At 60.3% G+C, this 13,004-nt stretch overlaps 1 protein-coding gene across 2 annotated transcripts; it reads right to left on the bottom strand.

Annotated features, from left to right (window-relative positions):
• Positions 1-6,827: 6,827 nt before the first annotated feature.
• On the bottom strand, positions 6,828-8,133 carry LOC121036529 (uncharacterized). Of its 2 annotated transcripts, none has more exons than XR_005793365.1 (2): positions 7,733-8,133; positions 6,828-7,547 (listed from the first exon to the last, which is right to left on the bottom strand). XR_005793365.1 is itself a non-coding variant. In XM_040485039.1 (2 exons), exons 1-2 carry the CDS (start codon positions 8,017-8,019, stop codon positions 6,938-6,940), a joined length of 750 nt encoding a protein of 249 aa, XP_040340973.1. In that variant the 5' UTR covers positions 8,020-8,133; the 3' UTR covers positions 6,828-6,937. The 2 variants fall into 2 exon arrangements, 1 of the variants encoding a protein (XP_040340973.1); XM_040485039.1 differs by having other exon boundaries at positions 7,880-8,133.
• Between the last annotated feature and the right edge of the window lie 4,871 nt (positions 8,134-13,004).

The following is a 13,004-nucleotide window of genomic DNA, read 5'->3' as shown; positions in this document are numbered from 1 at the left end:
CAGAGCTGATGCCGGGAGCACCTCTTCTCCCCTAGGCTGGGTGCTCGTCCTGGGCAGCGGGCAGTCTCGGTGCCGGAGAAGCACACATTGAAAGCAGATTACAGTCCGTGTGGAGCAGCAGGAAGATTCCAGAAATGCCGGCAACGTTTTGGCCGTCATTATCGCTGGTCTCTGTTTCCGGACTGGAGGGTGTGGGGTCTCTCCCCGGCTCTGTCTGTCGTCCCATCCTTGGCCCCTCTCCGCCTAGGTGGCCAGGAGGACTGCTCCGAACGCTCTCTGGGACACGGCCTCGGGGCTGTCCGTCCTCGGGGGCAGTGCCGGCCCCTCGGCCAGCAGGGCGTCTGCTCCTGTGGCTTCAAGCCTCCGGGTGGACTTCAAGGGGAGCCTCTGCCCCTACAGCCACTCCTGCCCTTTGGTCGGGCTGCGTCCATGGCACCCGCCAGCTTTCTATTTACCACGGAGGAGGGGGACGGCCTGTTACAGAGGGGCAGGTGTACGGGTGCGGGGCCCCGCAAGGACCCCGGTCTCTTGCCGTGACATGCTTCCCTGCAAGGACAGGCGTGAGGGCTCAACGGCTGCTGTGGGGGGAGCCCTGGGCACTACCCCTGGGGCGAGGGCTGGTGTGTCACAGCTGGTGTGGCTGTGGTGGGGTCCAGCCCAGGTGGCTGCGCGGGGACCCACACCCTGGCCTTTGCGGACCCCTGTGTGCCCCAGGCGCTCCCTCAGGTGAAATCTGCTGTGACTGGCCTGTTCTCACGTTGGATTCTGCATACTTTTCACATTCTAAAATTTTTTTTTTTAACGTTTATTTATTTTTGAGAGAGAGACCAAGTGTGAGCCGGGGAGGGGCAGAGAGAGAGGGAGGCACAGAATCCGAAGTAGGCTCCAGGCTCTGAGCTGTCAGCACAGAGCCCGACGCGGGGCTCGAACTCACGGACGGCGAGATCGTGACCTGAGCCGAAGTCGGATGCTCAGCCGACTGAGTCCCCCAGGCGCCCCCCCCACATTCTAACCTTCCTGAAGCTGGGGAGCTTCTTACAACAGACACGCCGTCTTGCCTCCTCCGCCCCCACCCCCACCCAGTAACTGGTTTTAACACTGACGGCTCATGTCACCCTGCTGGTGGCTTGGGACCGCGGGGGCAGAGCACCATTGTTCGTAGGCGCGGTTACCGCAGACCCTTTCCCCCATTTCTGCCCCCCACACCAGCTCTCCAGAGAGCGGTCACCAGAGAGCAGGATGGGATGGCTGGTGCCACAGCAGCCATCTTGCATCAGCGAGGCGAAGCTCTAGAAAACTGCAGAGACTTTGGTGATGAGGGCATTGACCTGTTAAACCCCAGACAGCGACCGTCTATCTCCGGATTCTCACGATGCGACTTTTTATAAAAACTCTATTTGTTTAAGCACCTCCAGGTTGCTCCCCACCGCTAACTTGCAGCGGAGCACATTTCTTTCTGATACTTGTGGAAACCAGATAGGAGGTGGCTCGATTTCATCGGCTCTCTGGAGGAGATCATTGCACATTTCAGAGCCGGTCTTATTTTCATGACTTCGCATGAGTCCCCAACTGCAAACACGTTTTCTAAGACAAGGGCAGCCTGGCCGGGTCCTAGAGTCCCAGGGCACAGAGAGACTCAACCCCGACAGGTGCCAGTGCCCTCCAGACGTTGGAGATGGTGCAGTGTGGCCAGGACCGCACAAGCTGGGTGCGAGGGGGAAGTGAGGAGTGGCCACGGACTCTGGCGGGAGCCCCTCCTGGCCTTGGTTCCATGCGTCCCTCAGTGCTGCAGGCACGGCCCGGGCCCCAGGCCAGGAACCGGCATGGAGGTCTTGTATTGTTGACAGCTGGCAGGCTCTTGGAGAACATCTGGTCCAGCGTCTCCCTTTTCTCTAGAAAGTGAGGCCCTGAGAGGTCCAGGAGACAAAGCTGGCGAATGGAAGGCTGTGACCTTTTCAACACCTCCCCCTCTGGCCCCTCAGGGAGCCAGCAGAGTCTGGGCTGACACATTCTGTGCCATTCCAGAAGCCACCGGAGCCGGGATCCTGTTGGGGGAAACGCTTGTGACAGCAGGGATGGGGTGGGAGCAGGGGGAAGCCAGGAGAGCCGTGCGGTGCCCCTGCAGACCTGAGTCCAAGTGAAGGGGTTGGGGACAGCAAGGGGAAGCTTCGGCCAGGCCCCAGGAAGGCCCCCAGGCATGCTTGGCTTAAGAATGCTGGGTCTCTCAGGGATGTGCCTGCCTTCGTATCCCCGCCATGCTCCTGCGTGGGGCCCCGGGGAGCCCACAGGAAGTGCGTGTGTTCTTGGCACAGGGTCTCGGCGAGGCCGTCGCGGCCGGTGGCCCCTCGGCTCCCGGAGACAGAGGCTGACATCACAGCCGCAGGCAGCGCCTTACGACCCCCGGTGCCAGCCCTGCCCCCGGGGTTCGTGGCTCGGTGGCCTTGCTCGCACAGCGTGTGGACACAGCTCTGTCCGCAGAGTAGATGTGTGCACCCGTGTGCTTTCTCTCCACAAGCTCCCTGTCCTTTCGCTGCCTTGCCGGGTCCAGGAGCCAAGCCCTTGAGGGGACTGCATGTCCCCGTCACCTGTCTTGCACTAGCTGCTGTTTTTTTCATGTGCTGCGCCCGCACTGGCTTGCGTCACTGCCTGGCTCCCGCGGCTGAGACAGCCGCAGCCCTGCTCTGACTGCAAGGTGCGTGGGGGCGGGGACTTGGCTGGTTCTCTGCTGTGTCCCTGGAACTTTGGACAGCGCCTGGCACACAGAAAGTGCGCACGGAACGCATGACGGACGAATGACTGAGTGAATACATGAACGAAGGAATGGACAACGGAGGAAGGGAAAACAGCCGAGGGCGGGAGGGGTTCTCAGAAACTTCCACCAAGAGGACGGGACCCTGGAGACAATACGGGTCACCCGCTTCCTCCTTGGACCGTGACCTGTCTTCCGCTGTGACTCAGGCCCCTCTGCTCCCGGCCCTGCAGGCGCTAAGCGTCCAGTCCTGTGCCGCGGCTCGCCAGCAAGGACACGAGACCGGGGTGTCCTGCCAGGGATCGTGCGTCCTGCCTCGCCTCCCGTCTGGCCCTCCCGCCCCGGGCGGCGGGCAAATGCCTCCATACAGCTTTTTAATGGCCTGCTTTGTTCGCCTGGCTTTGCCCTTGCAGCCAGCCAGCCAGGCCGCTAAGCGGCCACATGTCGGTCATTAAGGCAGCAGGTCACCCGTGGAGCTGGACGGCCTCCGGCCACCCTGGGGGAGGCCCGCCTGACACCGGCGCGGGCCCGTTTCCGGGAGGAGGCGGTGCTGGGGGCACAGGAGTGTCCCGTCGCTGCATTTCCCGCTGCAAGTTCACTCAACTGTGGCACCGCCCAGGAGTGCCACGAGGAGCCCCACGGGTGCTGTTGTGCTTGTGAGGCAGAGCCCGGACGGAGCTGGAGGGAAGGGAGCTGAGGGGTGCCTGCTCCCCCTCCGCAGCCGTCCTGACCGTCACTCCGGGCAGCGTCACCGGGAGGCGCAGGCAGGTGCCTGCACGGCCACGGGCCAGGCCTGCCCCTGCGTCCACTGGCATTGCGCGGGGATGGTGACCCTGGAATGCTGACCTACTTGGGGCAGGAGGTGGGTCTGCCCACACACCAGAGTCAGGCAGGAGCTGCCCAGCACCCAGATTCCGGGACCACATCCCATGACCCTGCAGAGGCCCGGGGGGTGGGGGGGGGCGCTGCACCTTCCTGTTATTTTCTGTAACTTCCCGGGACTGACCTGTAGTGGGGCTGGGAGAGGGGCAGCTCCAGGCAGGGGTGCGGCGGTACTCGGGCCTCACTCTGGGCAACGGTCCCTGCTGCTGGTGCCCTTCTGAGCTCCTCAGCTGTCTAAGCCGCTTTGAGGAGCGGGGAACCACTGCAATCCAGAGGCACAGGGAAGTTAGGCAACTTTTCCAAGGTCACACAGGAGCTGGATTAGAGGCCCAGAGCCCTGGCCCCAGAGTGCGTCCCTTGTCACTACACGCACTGCCTGTGCAGCAAGCACGGTGATATGACGGGCAGTGACAGGTGCAGCTCTAGATGGGAAGGTCAGGGAGGACTGCTCGGAGGGGGCGACAGAGCACAGAAGCCTCCAGCCCCTAAGCCCCTCTCTAGCCAGAGAACCTGGGCGCGCGCTACTCAACAGCAGACAGGCCCACAGAGAGCCCCCACGGCGACAGCACCACGGGGAAAGGACAAGCTTTGGGGAGGGGGGGGGTGGTCCTGGGAGGCTGCCCTGGGATGAACCCTGGGCCGTGAGCTCAGCCTGGGGCTCGATCCTGGACATCCTCTTCCCGAGGACAAGTTGGCCACATCCGTTGTTGGCACTGGCTGGGCCATGCGTGCTGTCCCAGGCTGCCCCCCCCCCCTAAAAGATCTGCACACCGGGGGGAGGGACAGGGGGTCCTGCTAAGCCACCCAAACAAACAGAATAAAACAAACTCTGATCGTCCCCTTCTCCCACCTGGAGTGACCACTGTCCGTGCCCCTTGTGCCTGCACACAAATCTTTCAAGCCACGGAGCCTCCAGCCCCTAGTTCGTGTGAATGTACTGATTTGGCCACGGCCAAGTGCCACCCACTAGGGGCTTAAACCGGAATCTATTCAGTGACAGTCTGGAGGCCGGAAGTCAGATCAAAGGGTCAGGCCTGCTCTCCCCGCTGAGGCTCAGACAGACGGTCCTCTCTGCCTCTGTTGGAGCCTGGTGGCTGTCAGCGTTCCTGGCCGGGGGCCTCACGGACCACGTGGCCCCTCCCTCTGTCTCCGTATGAGGGCACGTGGGAGGGGCAGTGCCAGGAGCCTCAGCCGTCATGGAGCTGAGACCCCAACCCCCTGTGTCCCCCCGGCCCCTGCTGCCTCCCGGGGAAGGGCAGACCCCTCCCCACACCCAGTGAGCTGGGCCTGAGACAGAGTGTTCGGTCCCCAGCAGCGTCCCCAGATGTCCCCGTCTGACTACAGGCTCCAGGGCACTCAGTCAGCGGTCAGGGTCCCTCCCGGCACAGGGACACGGCACGCTGCCTCTGGTCGGGCCACGAATTCAACGGGAAGCAAGCTGAGGGGTCACAGGTCCCCGTTCCCACAGCTCGGCGGGCCTCAGGGCACTCCCACCTGTGTCCCCATGGCCCCTGTGCTCCAAGCCTGTGAGCCGGGCCCCATCTCACTTGGGTGCCTCCCCTCCCTCTCGGCACGACCGTGTGTGCACGTGTATGCATGTTTCTGCACGTGTGTGTGGGCAGGTGCCCAAGGCCCAACCATCCCCTCCTCCACGGGTGGACCTGCCCTCTCCCCCAGGCGGGGCTCTGAGGTTCCAGATACTTCCTTGTACACCCTGGGAGGGAGGGTGCACCCACGGTTACACAGGCATGCACACACGTGGACACACACACACACACACACACACACACACTTGGCCGGGCGATCGGAGCCACCGGCTCTCCTTGACCGCAGTCCCAGGCTCAGACAGGGGTCCGGCCGGCCGTGCCGCGTGCTCCTCTGGACAGGCACCTGGGACACGAACGTGCAGGACTCTGCAAAGTGTTAGGAGGTCTCTGCACCCCCTCGGGGCTTCCCCGCCCCGTGCCTGCACCTTGTGGACGGTGCTGAGTATCGCCGTGGTCTCTGAGTCCGGGGGGCCTGGGAGGGGCCCTCAGAGCCCCTCTCAGCCCCTTCACCCAGGGCTTTTGTACCAAAGGGGCCTCGTTCTGGACTCGCCGCTGCCTCCGCGTGGGCCGGGAGAGGGTGAGTCCCCACGCACGCTGACGTCAGCCTGGCTTTCCGGACGGGAAGCCTGGAGCCGGCATCGGGAGAGTGTGTCACAGGCCCGGCCACTGCTGGTACCTGGAGCCCCCGGCGCTGAGCGGGGGGCGGCCGCAGTTGCCCCTTGGCCCGACGGAACTCTCGGGGCCGCCGCCCTGCCCTCCCCTGGCGGGCAGCACACATTCTGGTTCAGCCTGAGCCGGGGTGACTTGGGGTGACCGGCCCCTCCCTCTCCCCAGGGACCAAGGTGGGGTCAGCATCGGGCCACGCAGGGCAGGGAGCTACCCTGTCCACCCCCCGAAGGCGAGTCTGGCTTCAAGTAGGTGCTCAACTAAGGTCCTGGGCCCCGAGGAACCTTCTGGAACCCACGCCATCTGGGTGTGTGGCCTGTCTCCTATACACTGCTCCATTTTTCTTGGGAACTCACAGGACGTTGCTGTGGACAGACCTGTGTCCAGATCCCACCTTGTTCTCTTGGGAAGTCCCCACTTTGAGGGCCCAGGAGTCGGTGGCGTGAGCGTCCTCTCCAGGGCAGTTTCTAAGCCCAGATACCAAGGAGAGGGAGCAGGCACTTATTGGAGTGAGTTTGGGGTGGCGGGTGGATTTCAGGCCCTGGGCGTTCTAGCTCCCAGTGTCCGTCTCCCTGCAACCACAGGCTCTGGGAACTCTGGGCCCCTCTGACCTTGAGGTTAACCGGAAGCCCGTCGCCCAGGGGCCGGTCCATGCGGATTCCTGGGCTCTGCCCAGGCAGATCTGGGGGCAGGGCCCAGCCAGCTGCATTTTTAATAAGATGCCGGGTTTCGCGGGGCCTCTGGGGCCTGTGTCGCGGTCTCCGGCTTGGACCCCGGCCGCTGCGCACCAGCTCGTCAGCTCAATGTTGCTGAGCTTGTTTCCTTTCTGCAAAGTGTCGTTTATGTCCACACTCACGCGTAGAGCTCTAGCTAGAATGCTGGGGATGTGGCGGGTATCAGACAAATCCCACTAACAGCCACGCAGCCAATGTGGGAAACCATGCAGAGCAGAAGTAGAAATTACCCTCAGTTCTACCCTCCAGTGTGTTTTCTTCCAGCTAACATGATATAATAGAACATCACATCACGTAATTACAAACTGGGATCACACTAATGTCCTTTGTAACTGTCCTTGAGGAAATTTGGATCATTCTCAATTTTCTCCTATCCCACATTTAGACCCATGGTAGTTATTACGGTGTGAAAGAGTCTGTGCATTTGCAAGATAATTTCCTGAGGCTAAATTTCCAGTCGAACTGCGCGGATGTCTTCGGGTCCCCCTGCTGCCTTCCAGCACTGTCTGTCCCCTCTCCCAGGCCCGCTGTGTGGCGTCCCAGTCACCGTAGAGCGGGGCACTGAGCCAGGAAGGGTCAAGCTCCGGAAATTCTTTTGGAGCGGCTGTCCGCCTCCAAAGCCGGTGTGCGGAGTCACCGAGCCGCCTGCCTGCTGTGCCGTCCTTACTGGGAGAAGCCGCGTGGGACCCGGCGGGAACTGCACAGAACACAGGAGCCAGCGGGCAGTGACAGAGGGGGCTGGGAGTGCGGAGTCCGCTGGTCCTGGGCACAGGCTGGTCCTTGGCCTGCGCGGCTCGAGTCGGGATAAAAGGAGGGTGTTTGTGGCCCAGGCATCTGGAAGCCCCGGCCACTGCTCCTCCGGGCCGCACCGTCTCTGTGTGAAGTCTCCACCTCGTGACCTCTGCCCCGGGTTTACCCGGGTCCTTCTGGGTCAGGAAGTCGTCCCCGGAGCTGTGAGCAGCTGGTGGCCTGCGGAGCAGGGATGCAAACGGGGGCAGTGGCTTTGTGTGCGCAAGCCGAGGAGAGAGCCCCAGGGACCAGGCCTTCCTACTGTGCTCACCAAAACCACCCAGGACCACCAGCCGCCGGAGAGGCAGCGCCCTCCCCGCGCCCAGCGCTCCCCATCGTTTCACCGTGAGAATGTTCACACGTACAGAAAGTAGGAGAACTCCTCGTCTCCATCAAGAGACGAACAATTCCTGCTCTTTTTCTGGGTTTGCTTTATTGTTTGAGTTGTATGTGAAATACGTTCAAGACATTGTACCCATCACAGCATCTCTGCACGGATGTTTCGGACACACCTCTGATGGGAGCACACGGCCTCTTCCGTGGCCTCTGCCCGATCGGTGGGCACACCAGCCACATGGGAGTTTCCCGGACGCCGTCCAGACCAGGTCCTCCGTGGTTTGTCAGAGCGGCGATACCATTCCCCACTCGGCATTTGCTTGTTGGGTCTTTTCCATTTCTTTCTTTCTTTTTTAAATTATTATTTTTTTCAACGTTTTTATTTATTTTTGGGACAGAGAGAGACAGAGCCTGAACGGGGGAGGGGCAGAGAGAGAGGGAGACACAGAATCGGAAACAGGCTCCAGGCTCCGAGCCATCAGCCCAGAGCCTGACGCGGGGCTCAAACTCACGGACCGTTAGATCGTGACCTGAGCTGAAGTTGGACACTCAACCGACTGAGCCACCCAGGCGCCCCTTTTAAATTATTTTTTTAATGCTTATTTATTTTGAGAGAGAGAGAGAGACAGAGAGAGAGACAGAGCACGAATGGGGCAGAGAGAGAGACACACACACACAGGCAGAATCGGAAGCAGGCTCCAGGCTCTGAGCTGTCAGCACAGAGCCCGATGCGGGGTTCGAACTCATGAACCAGGACATCATGACCCGAGCCGAAGTCGCATGTTTAACTGAGCCACCCAGGCGCCCCAGGTCCGTTCCATTTCTTGTCATCTGGAACGGCCCTCCCTCTGCTTCTCCCAGGCCGAGGCCTATTCGAGAAAGTGCATCCCAGAGTCCCTTGCTCAGATGTCTCTTCTTGTCCTTGATGACACTTCACTGTCCTCCCCCTCCCTTTCCCTGTGATTCCCCGTAAATGAGGACTTCGATCTGAAGGCTCCATTGCATCCAGGCTCACCTGGCTTGGGCCAAAACTTCCCCAGCAGGGCTGTGTGGCCCGGAGGCCGCGGGACGCCCTGCCCCGAGCAGGGGTGGAGCCGGGTCCCTCCCCGGCAGAGCCGCAGCCCGCAGCATTCATGTAATTACTTGTTGGCATTATCTTAGAAAAATATAAAAAAATCTTGGGGCGCCTGGGTGGCTCAGTCGGTTAAGCGTCCGGCTTCAGCCAGGTCACGATCTCGCGGTCCGTGAGTTCGAGCCCCGCGTCGGGCTCTGGGCTGATGGCTCAGAGCCTGGAGCCTGTTTCCGATTCTATGTCTCCCTCTCTCTGCCCCTCCCCCGTTCATGCTCTGTCTCTCTCTGTCCCAAAAATAAATAAACGTTGAAAAAAAAATTTGAAAAAAAAAAAAATCTCAAATAACGATGTCAGAGTTAGTACTAACAGTAAGACTTACCGAATGATATTTATAATTTCTTTATCATCTTTTGTCCTTAAAACAATCCCATTGAAAAGAATCTAAATACTGTAATACAATCTAAAGAACATAAATTTATATAAATTGGTTGTTTTCTTTTTGTAAGGATACTTTCTTTTTCAGTTTAAGCTTTTGAATACGAAAACATTTACATGGTTCCCTTTCTTTCTTTCTTTCCTTCTTTCTTTCTCTATTTATTTTTGAGACAGAGCAAGAGAGAGAGAGAGAGCATAATAAGCCAGGCAGGGGCAGAGAGAGAGACACACGGAATCTGAAGTAGGTTCCAGGCTCCCAGCTGTCAGCCCAGAGCCCGAGGCGGGGCTCAAACTCATGAACCGTGAGATCATGACCTGAGCTCAAGTCAGACACTTAACTGACTGAGCCACCCAGGAGCCCACAACATTTACATAGTTCTGAAGTCAAACACTGTGAGATCATGGGAAACATTTGTACCCGTCTCTGCCCCCGTCCCCGGCACAGAGGTCCCGAACGCCCCGTAATTTTCTAGGTCACAAGGGCACTGGGAGCATCTTTTGGGCTAATGAGGTGACTCAGTGGGCTCCTGGATCGGTCCTGGGTCTTTCTGGGGACCTGAAGCTCGGGACTGGAAGCTCGGAACTTTCAGCCCCGACCCCCAATTCTCTGGGGAGGGGGAGGGGCTGGGTATGGAGGTGATGAGCCATCTCATTCCTGCGTGAGGAAGCCCCGCAAATCCCAGCAGGTGGGGCCCGGAGAGCTGCCGGGCGGGTGCACACGTCCCCGCCGAGAGGGTGACGCACCCCAAGTCTGCGGGACAGAAGGTCCTGTGCTCAGGACCCTCCGGGACCCGCCGTACCCACCCCTCCATCCGACTGCTCATCTGCAACTTTGTCCCCTCCTTTATCACACGATGACCCGGTGACCGTGTTTCCTGGAGATCTGGGAGCCGCTCTAGCAAACTGATGGAAGCCCAGGAGGGTCGTGGGAACCCTGGTTGCAGCCCGTGGTCAGAAGCGGTGGGTCCGCTGGGCCCTGCTGGCTGTGACTGGCACCTGAAGGGGGGGTGTCGGGGGTGACAGGGGTAGGGTGTCGTGGGACTCAGCCCCTAACCTGTGGGATCCGACGCTGTCTCTGGGTGGATGGTGCCAGAATTGAGTTAAATTGTAGGACACCCGGCTGGTGTTGCGGAGAATTGCTTGCGGTGGGGACCAAAGCCCCCACGTGTGGTGACAGAAGCATCAGGGCCAAGTGTTCTGAGCGGTAAGGGAGACAGGAGGAGGGCTGGGTGGGTTTTCTAACGCACACCCTATCGCAAAGTTTCACTGCCCTGCTTCACTCCGCTTACCCCGCAATCACCATTTTTATCGGTTTCTGATTGATCACTCCAGTGCTCGTATCTTTTGCAAATGTAAATAAACACGCACATATTCCTATTTTTACCTTTTATTGCACCAAAGACAGCACACTGCTTACTGCATCCAGCTTTATCCACTTGACAGTGTGTCTGGAGACGGCTCCTCACCGCTCCCTGGAGGGGGGAGGATGGGCCCAGGACGGGGGAGCCCAGCCGGCTGGAAGGGGGCCAAGCGCTGAAGGCCCAGAGCTTCTAGGGGAGCTGGTCGTTGGAAGGCAGGGCCGGGAAGGATACAGGCTGTGCTCCAAGGTCGATCCCAGCCGGCCTGAAAAATCTCACAGTTCAGATGCGGTTTCCTCATCTGTGTGGGACTGTGGGACGATGGAGTGGGTTGAATAGGTTCCCTCAAACTCACATCTGCCTGGAACATCACAATGTGACCTTATAGGGAAATAAGGTCTTTGCAGACGTAATCAAGCTGAGGTGAGGTCCTAGCGGTGAGTGTGGGCCCTAAATCCGACGGCTGGTGTCTTTATAAGAGGAGGACTCACAGACACACAGGGAAGAGGCCAGGTGGCGATGGAGGCAGGGACTGAGGTGATGTGACCCAAGCCTGAGAATATCACGGCTGACGTGTGGGCCTCACACTCCAGCCTCCAGAACGCTGAGTGAGGGTGTCCCTTGTTGGCTCACTTAGGTCCTGCGGCCCAGCCCCGTGACAGAGACGGGCTCGTCTCTGAGGTCACTTTCTGCTCTGGACCCAGAGGACTATTCCAAATGAAGTGGCACTTGAATCCCAGAAACAGGCATCCGGAGCCCTGCACCCACGGAGGCCGCCCGGCACAATCCTCTCCCTCAACGCTGCTAATCAGTCAGGCAAGAACAGTGACTGTAAACAGACATTAAAATATTCCCAATTACGTATGCATCTCCCGGGCAAAATTACATTTCCATAAACGCTGCAGAAACAGCTCAGAGAATGTGACCAGTGGGGCCAGCCTGGGAAGCAGGGTGGGGGCACCCACCAGACCCAGGCCCGCCCGGCCAGCCCCAGCCCCTCCCAGACCCTCGGTACCTCTGTGCTGGTGGGATGGACATTCCGTCCCGGGGTCCCCGTCACCCCAGACTCAGCCGTTCAAGGCCGGACTCACCTTGTCTCCCCGGAGCCTCACGCACTCTTCCCAACGGTGGGCCAAAGTCCCCTCCGTGTGCGCGTCCCTCTGGGTCAGCCCCGAGGCCGCCTCGGACACCCGCCTTCGGCTCGTCGAGCCACCAACACCACTACTGCCGTGGGAAGGTTGCTCACCGCCCCGCCCTCGCCCTGCTTGATCGCACACCTGCCCCCTGCGTCCACTGGCTCTGGACACCCTGGGGATTCAGCCCCGGGCCTGCAGGCGCGTGCTGTCACCCAGGCACGCGTGGCCCTCTGTCCACGGGAGTCACGGAACTAGCCTGGACAGGGTCCGTGTCAGCAGCCGGCCCAGCGCATCTGGTCGCTGCCAATGGAGGAGCTGGAGAGAGGAAAGGCCCTTCTCCCGCGCTGGACGCTGCCTGGTGCATCACGGTCCCTGAGGGGAGCCGGAGGAGGTGGGCTGCCGGGGGGGGGGTTCTGCCCCCCACCCCCAGGCGCAGAAACCTAGGAGCGCTATCTCCCGCCAGCAGGATGGGCCCCGGCCGGCGAGGGGCACCGGCCACCTACTCCATTTGCCCACACACGTTCGGCCTGCTCGCCTGTGGCTGGCTCCCTCCTAGATGCCCCCTGAGGCGCGTGGCTGGGGGAGTTGGGGGAGGGGAGACACGTGGGGGTGTGCATCTAGAGGAAGAGCGGTCCCCTTTCCTGCAGGGGCTCGCAGACCTGCCCAGGTCGTCACCACTCTCACGGGAATTCTTGGGACTCGTGGTTTGGACATATTTTATGCTGCTGTTGGTTCTAGTTATTGGTTCTTTGATAGCGGTCTGTTCTGGTGGCTTGCAAGGATTCTCTAGGAACCCGCTCAGCGGGGCCAGGGGAAGTGGCAGTCTGTCCACGCTCAGGGCCCCACGTGGCCGCAGCGAAGGAGGGAGCGGAAAGACTCTGGGTGTAGAGAAGGCGCCAGCAAAACCCACTTCTCCCCCAGGACGGCCAGACTTTGGGAGCCTGCCCTGCCCCTTCTCAGAGCCCACCCTCCACCCAGTTCACCCCGCGCTGGGCTCAGTCGACAGCTTCTTCCCCCGATGCAGCTTCTGCAAATCAGTCCGTGAGGTCTTTTCCAGGCCCTAGAGATCTCCCCAGAGAGTTCCAGAGAGTTCTAGGGCCCCAGCATTCCCCACATGGTCTGGTTCAAGGTGAAAACTCAGGGCACAGCAGACAGTCCCCTTGGGTTTTTTGCTTGGACGCTTTCTCTTTTCAGAATCCCCGTTCTCTGGGCCTTGAACCCAGACCTTTCTTTTCAGAGAGAGTGTTTTTGCCTCTACGATCTGGGCCTGGGTTTGCCTTTGCCACATGCCTCCCCCAGG

Source organism: Herpailurus yagouaroundi, unplaced genomic scaffold (genome assembly GCF_014898765.1).
Source record: "Herpailurus yagouaroundi ecotype Mexico unplaced genomic scaffold, PumYag 162, whole genome shotgun sequence".
NCBI classification, from domain to species: Eukaryota; Metazoa; Chordata; class Mammalia; order Carnivora; family Felidae; genus Herpailurus; species Herpailurus yagouaroundi.
The sequence above is the reverse complement of the archived record's forward strand: the minus strand, read 5'-3'. Positions and strand labels throughout refer to the sequence as shown.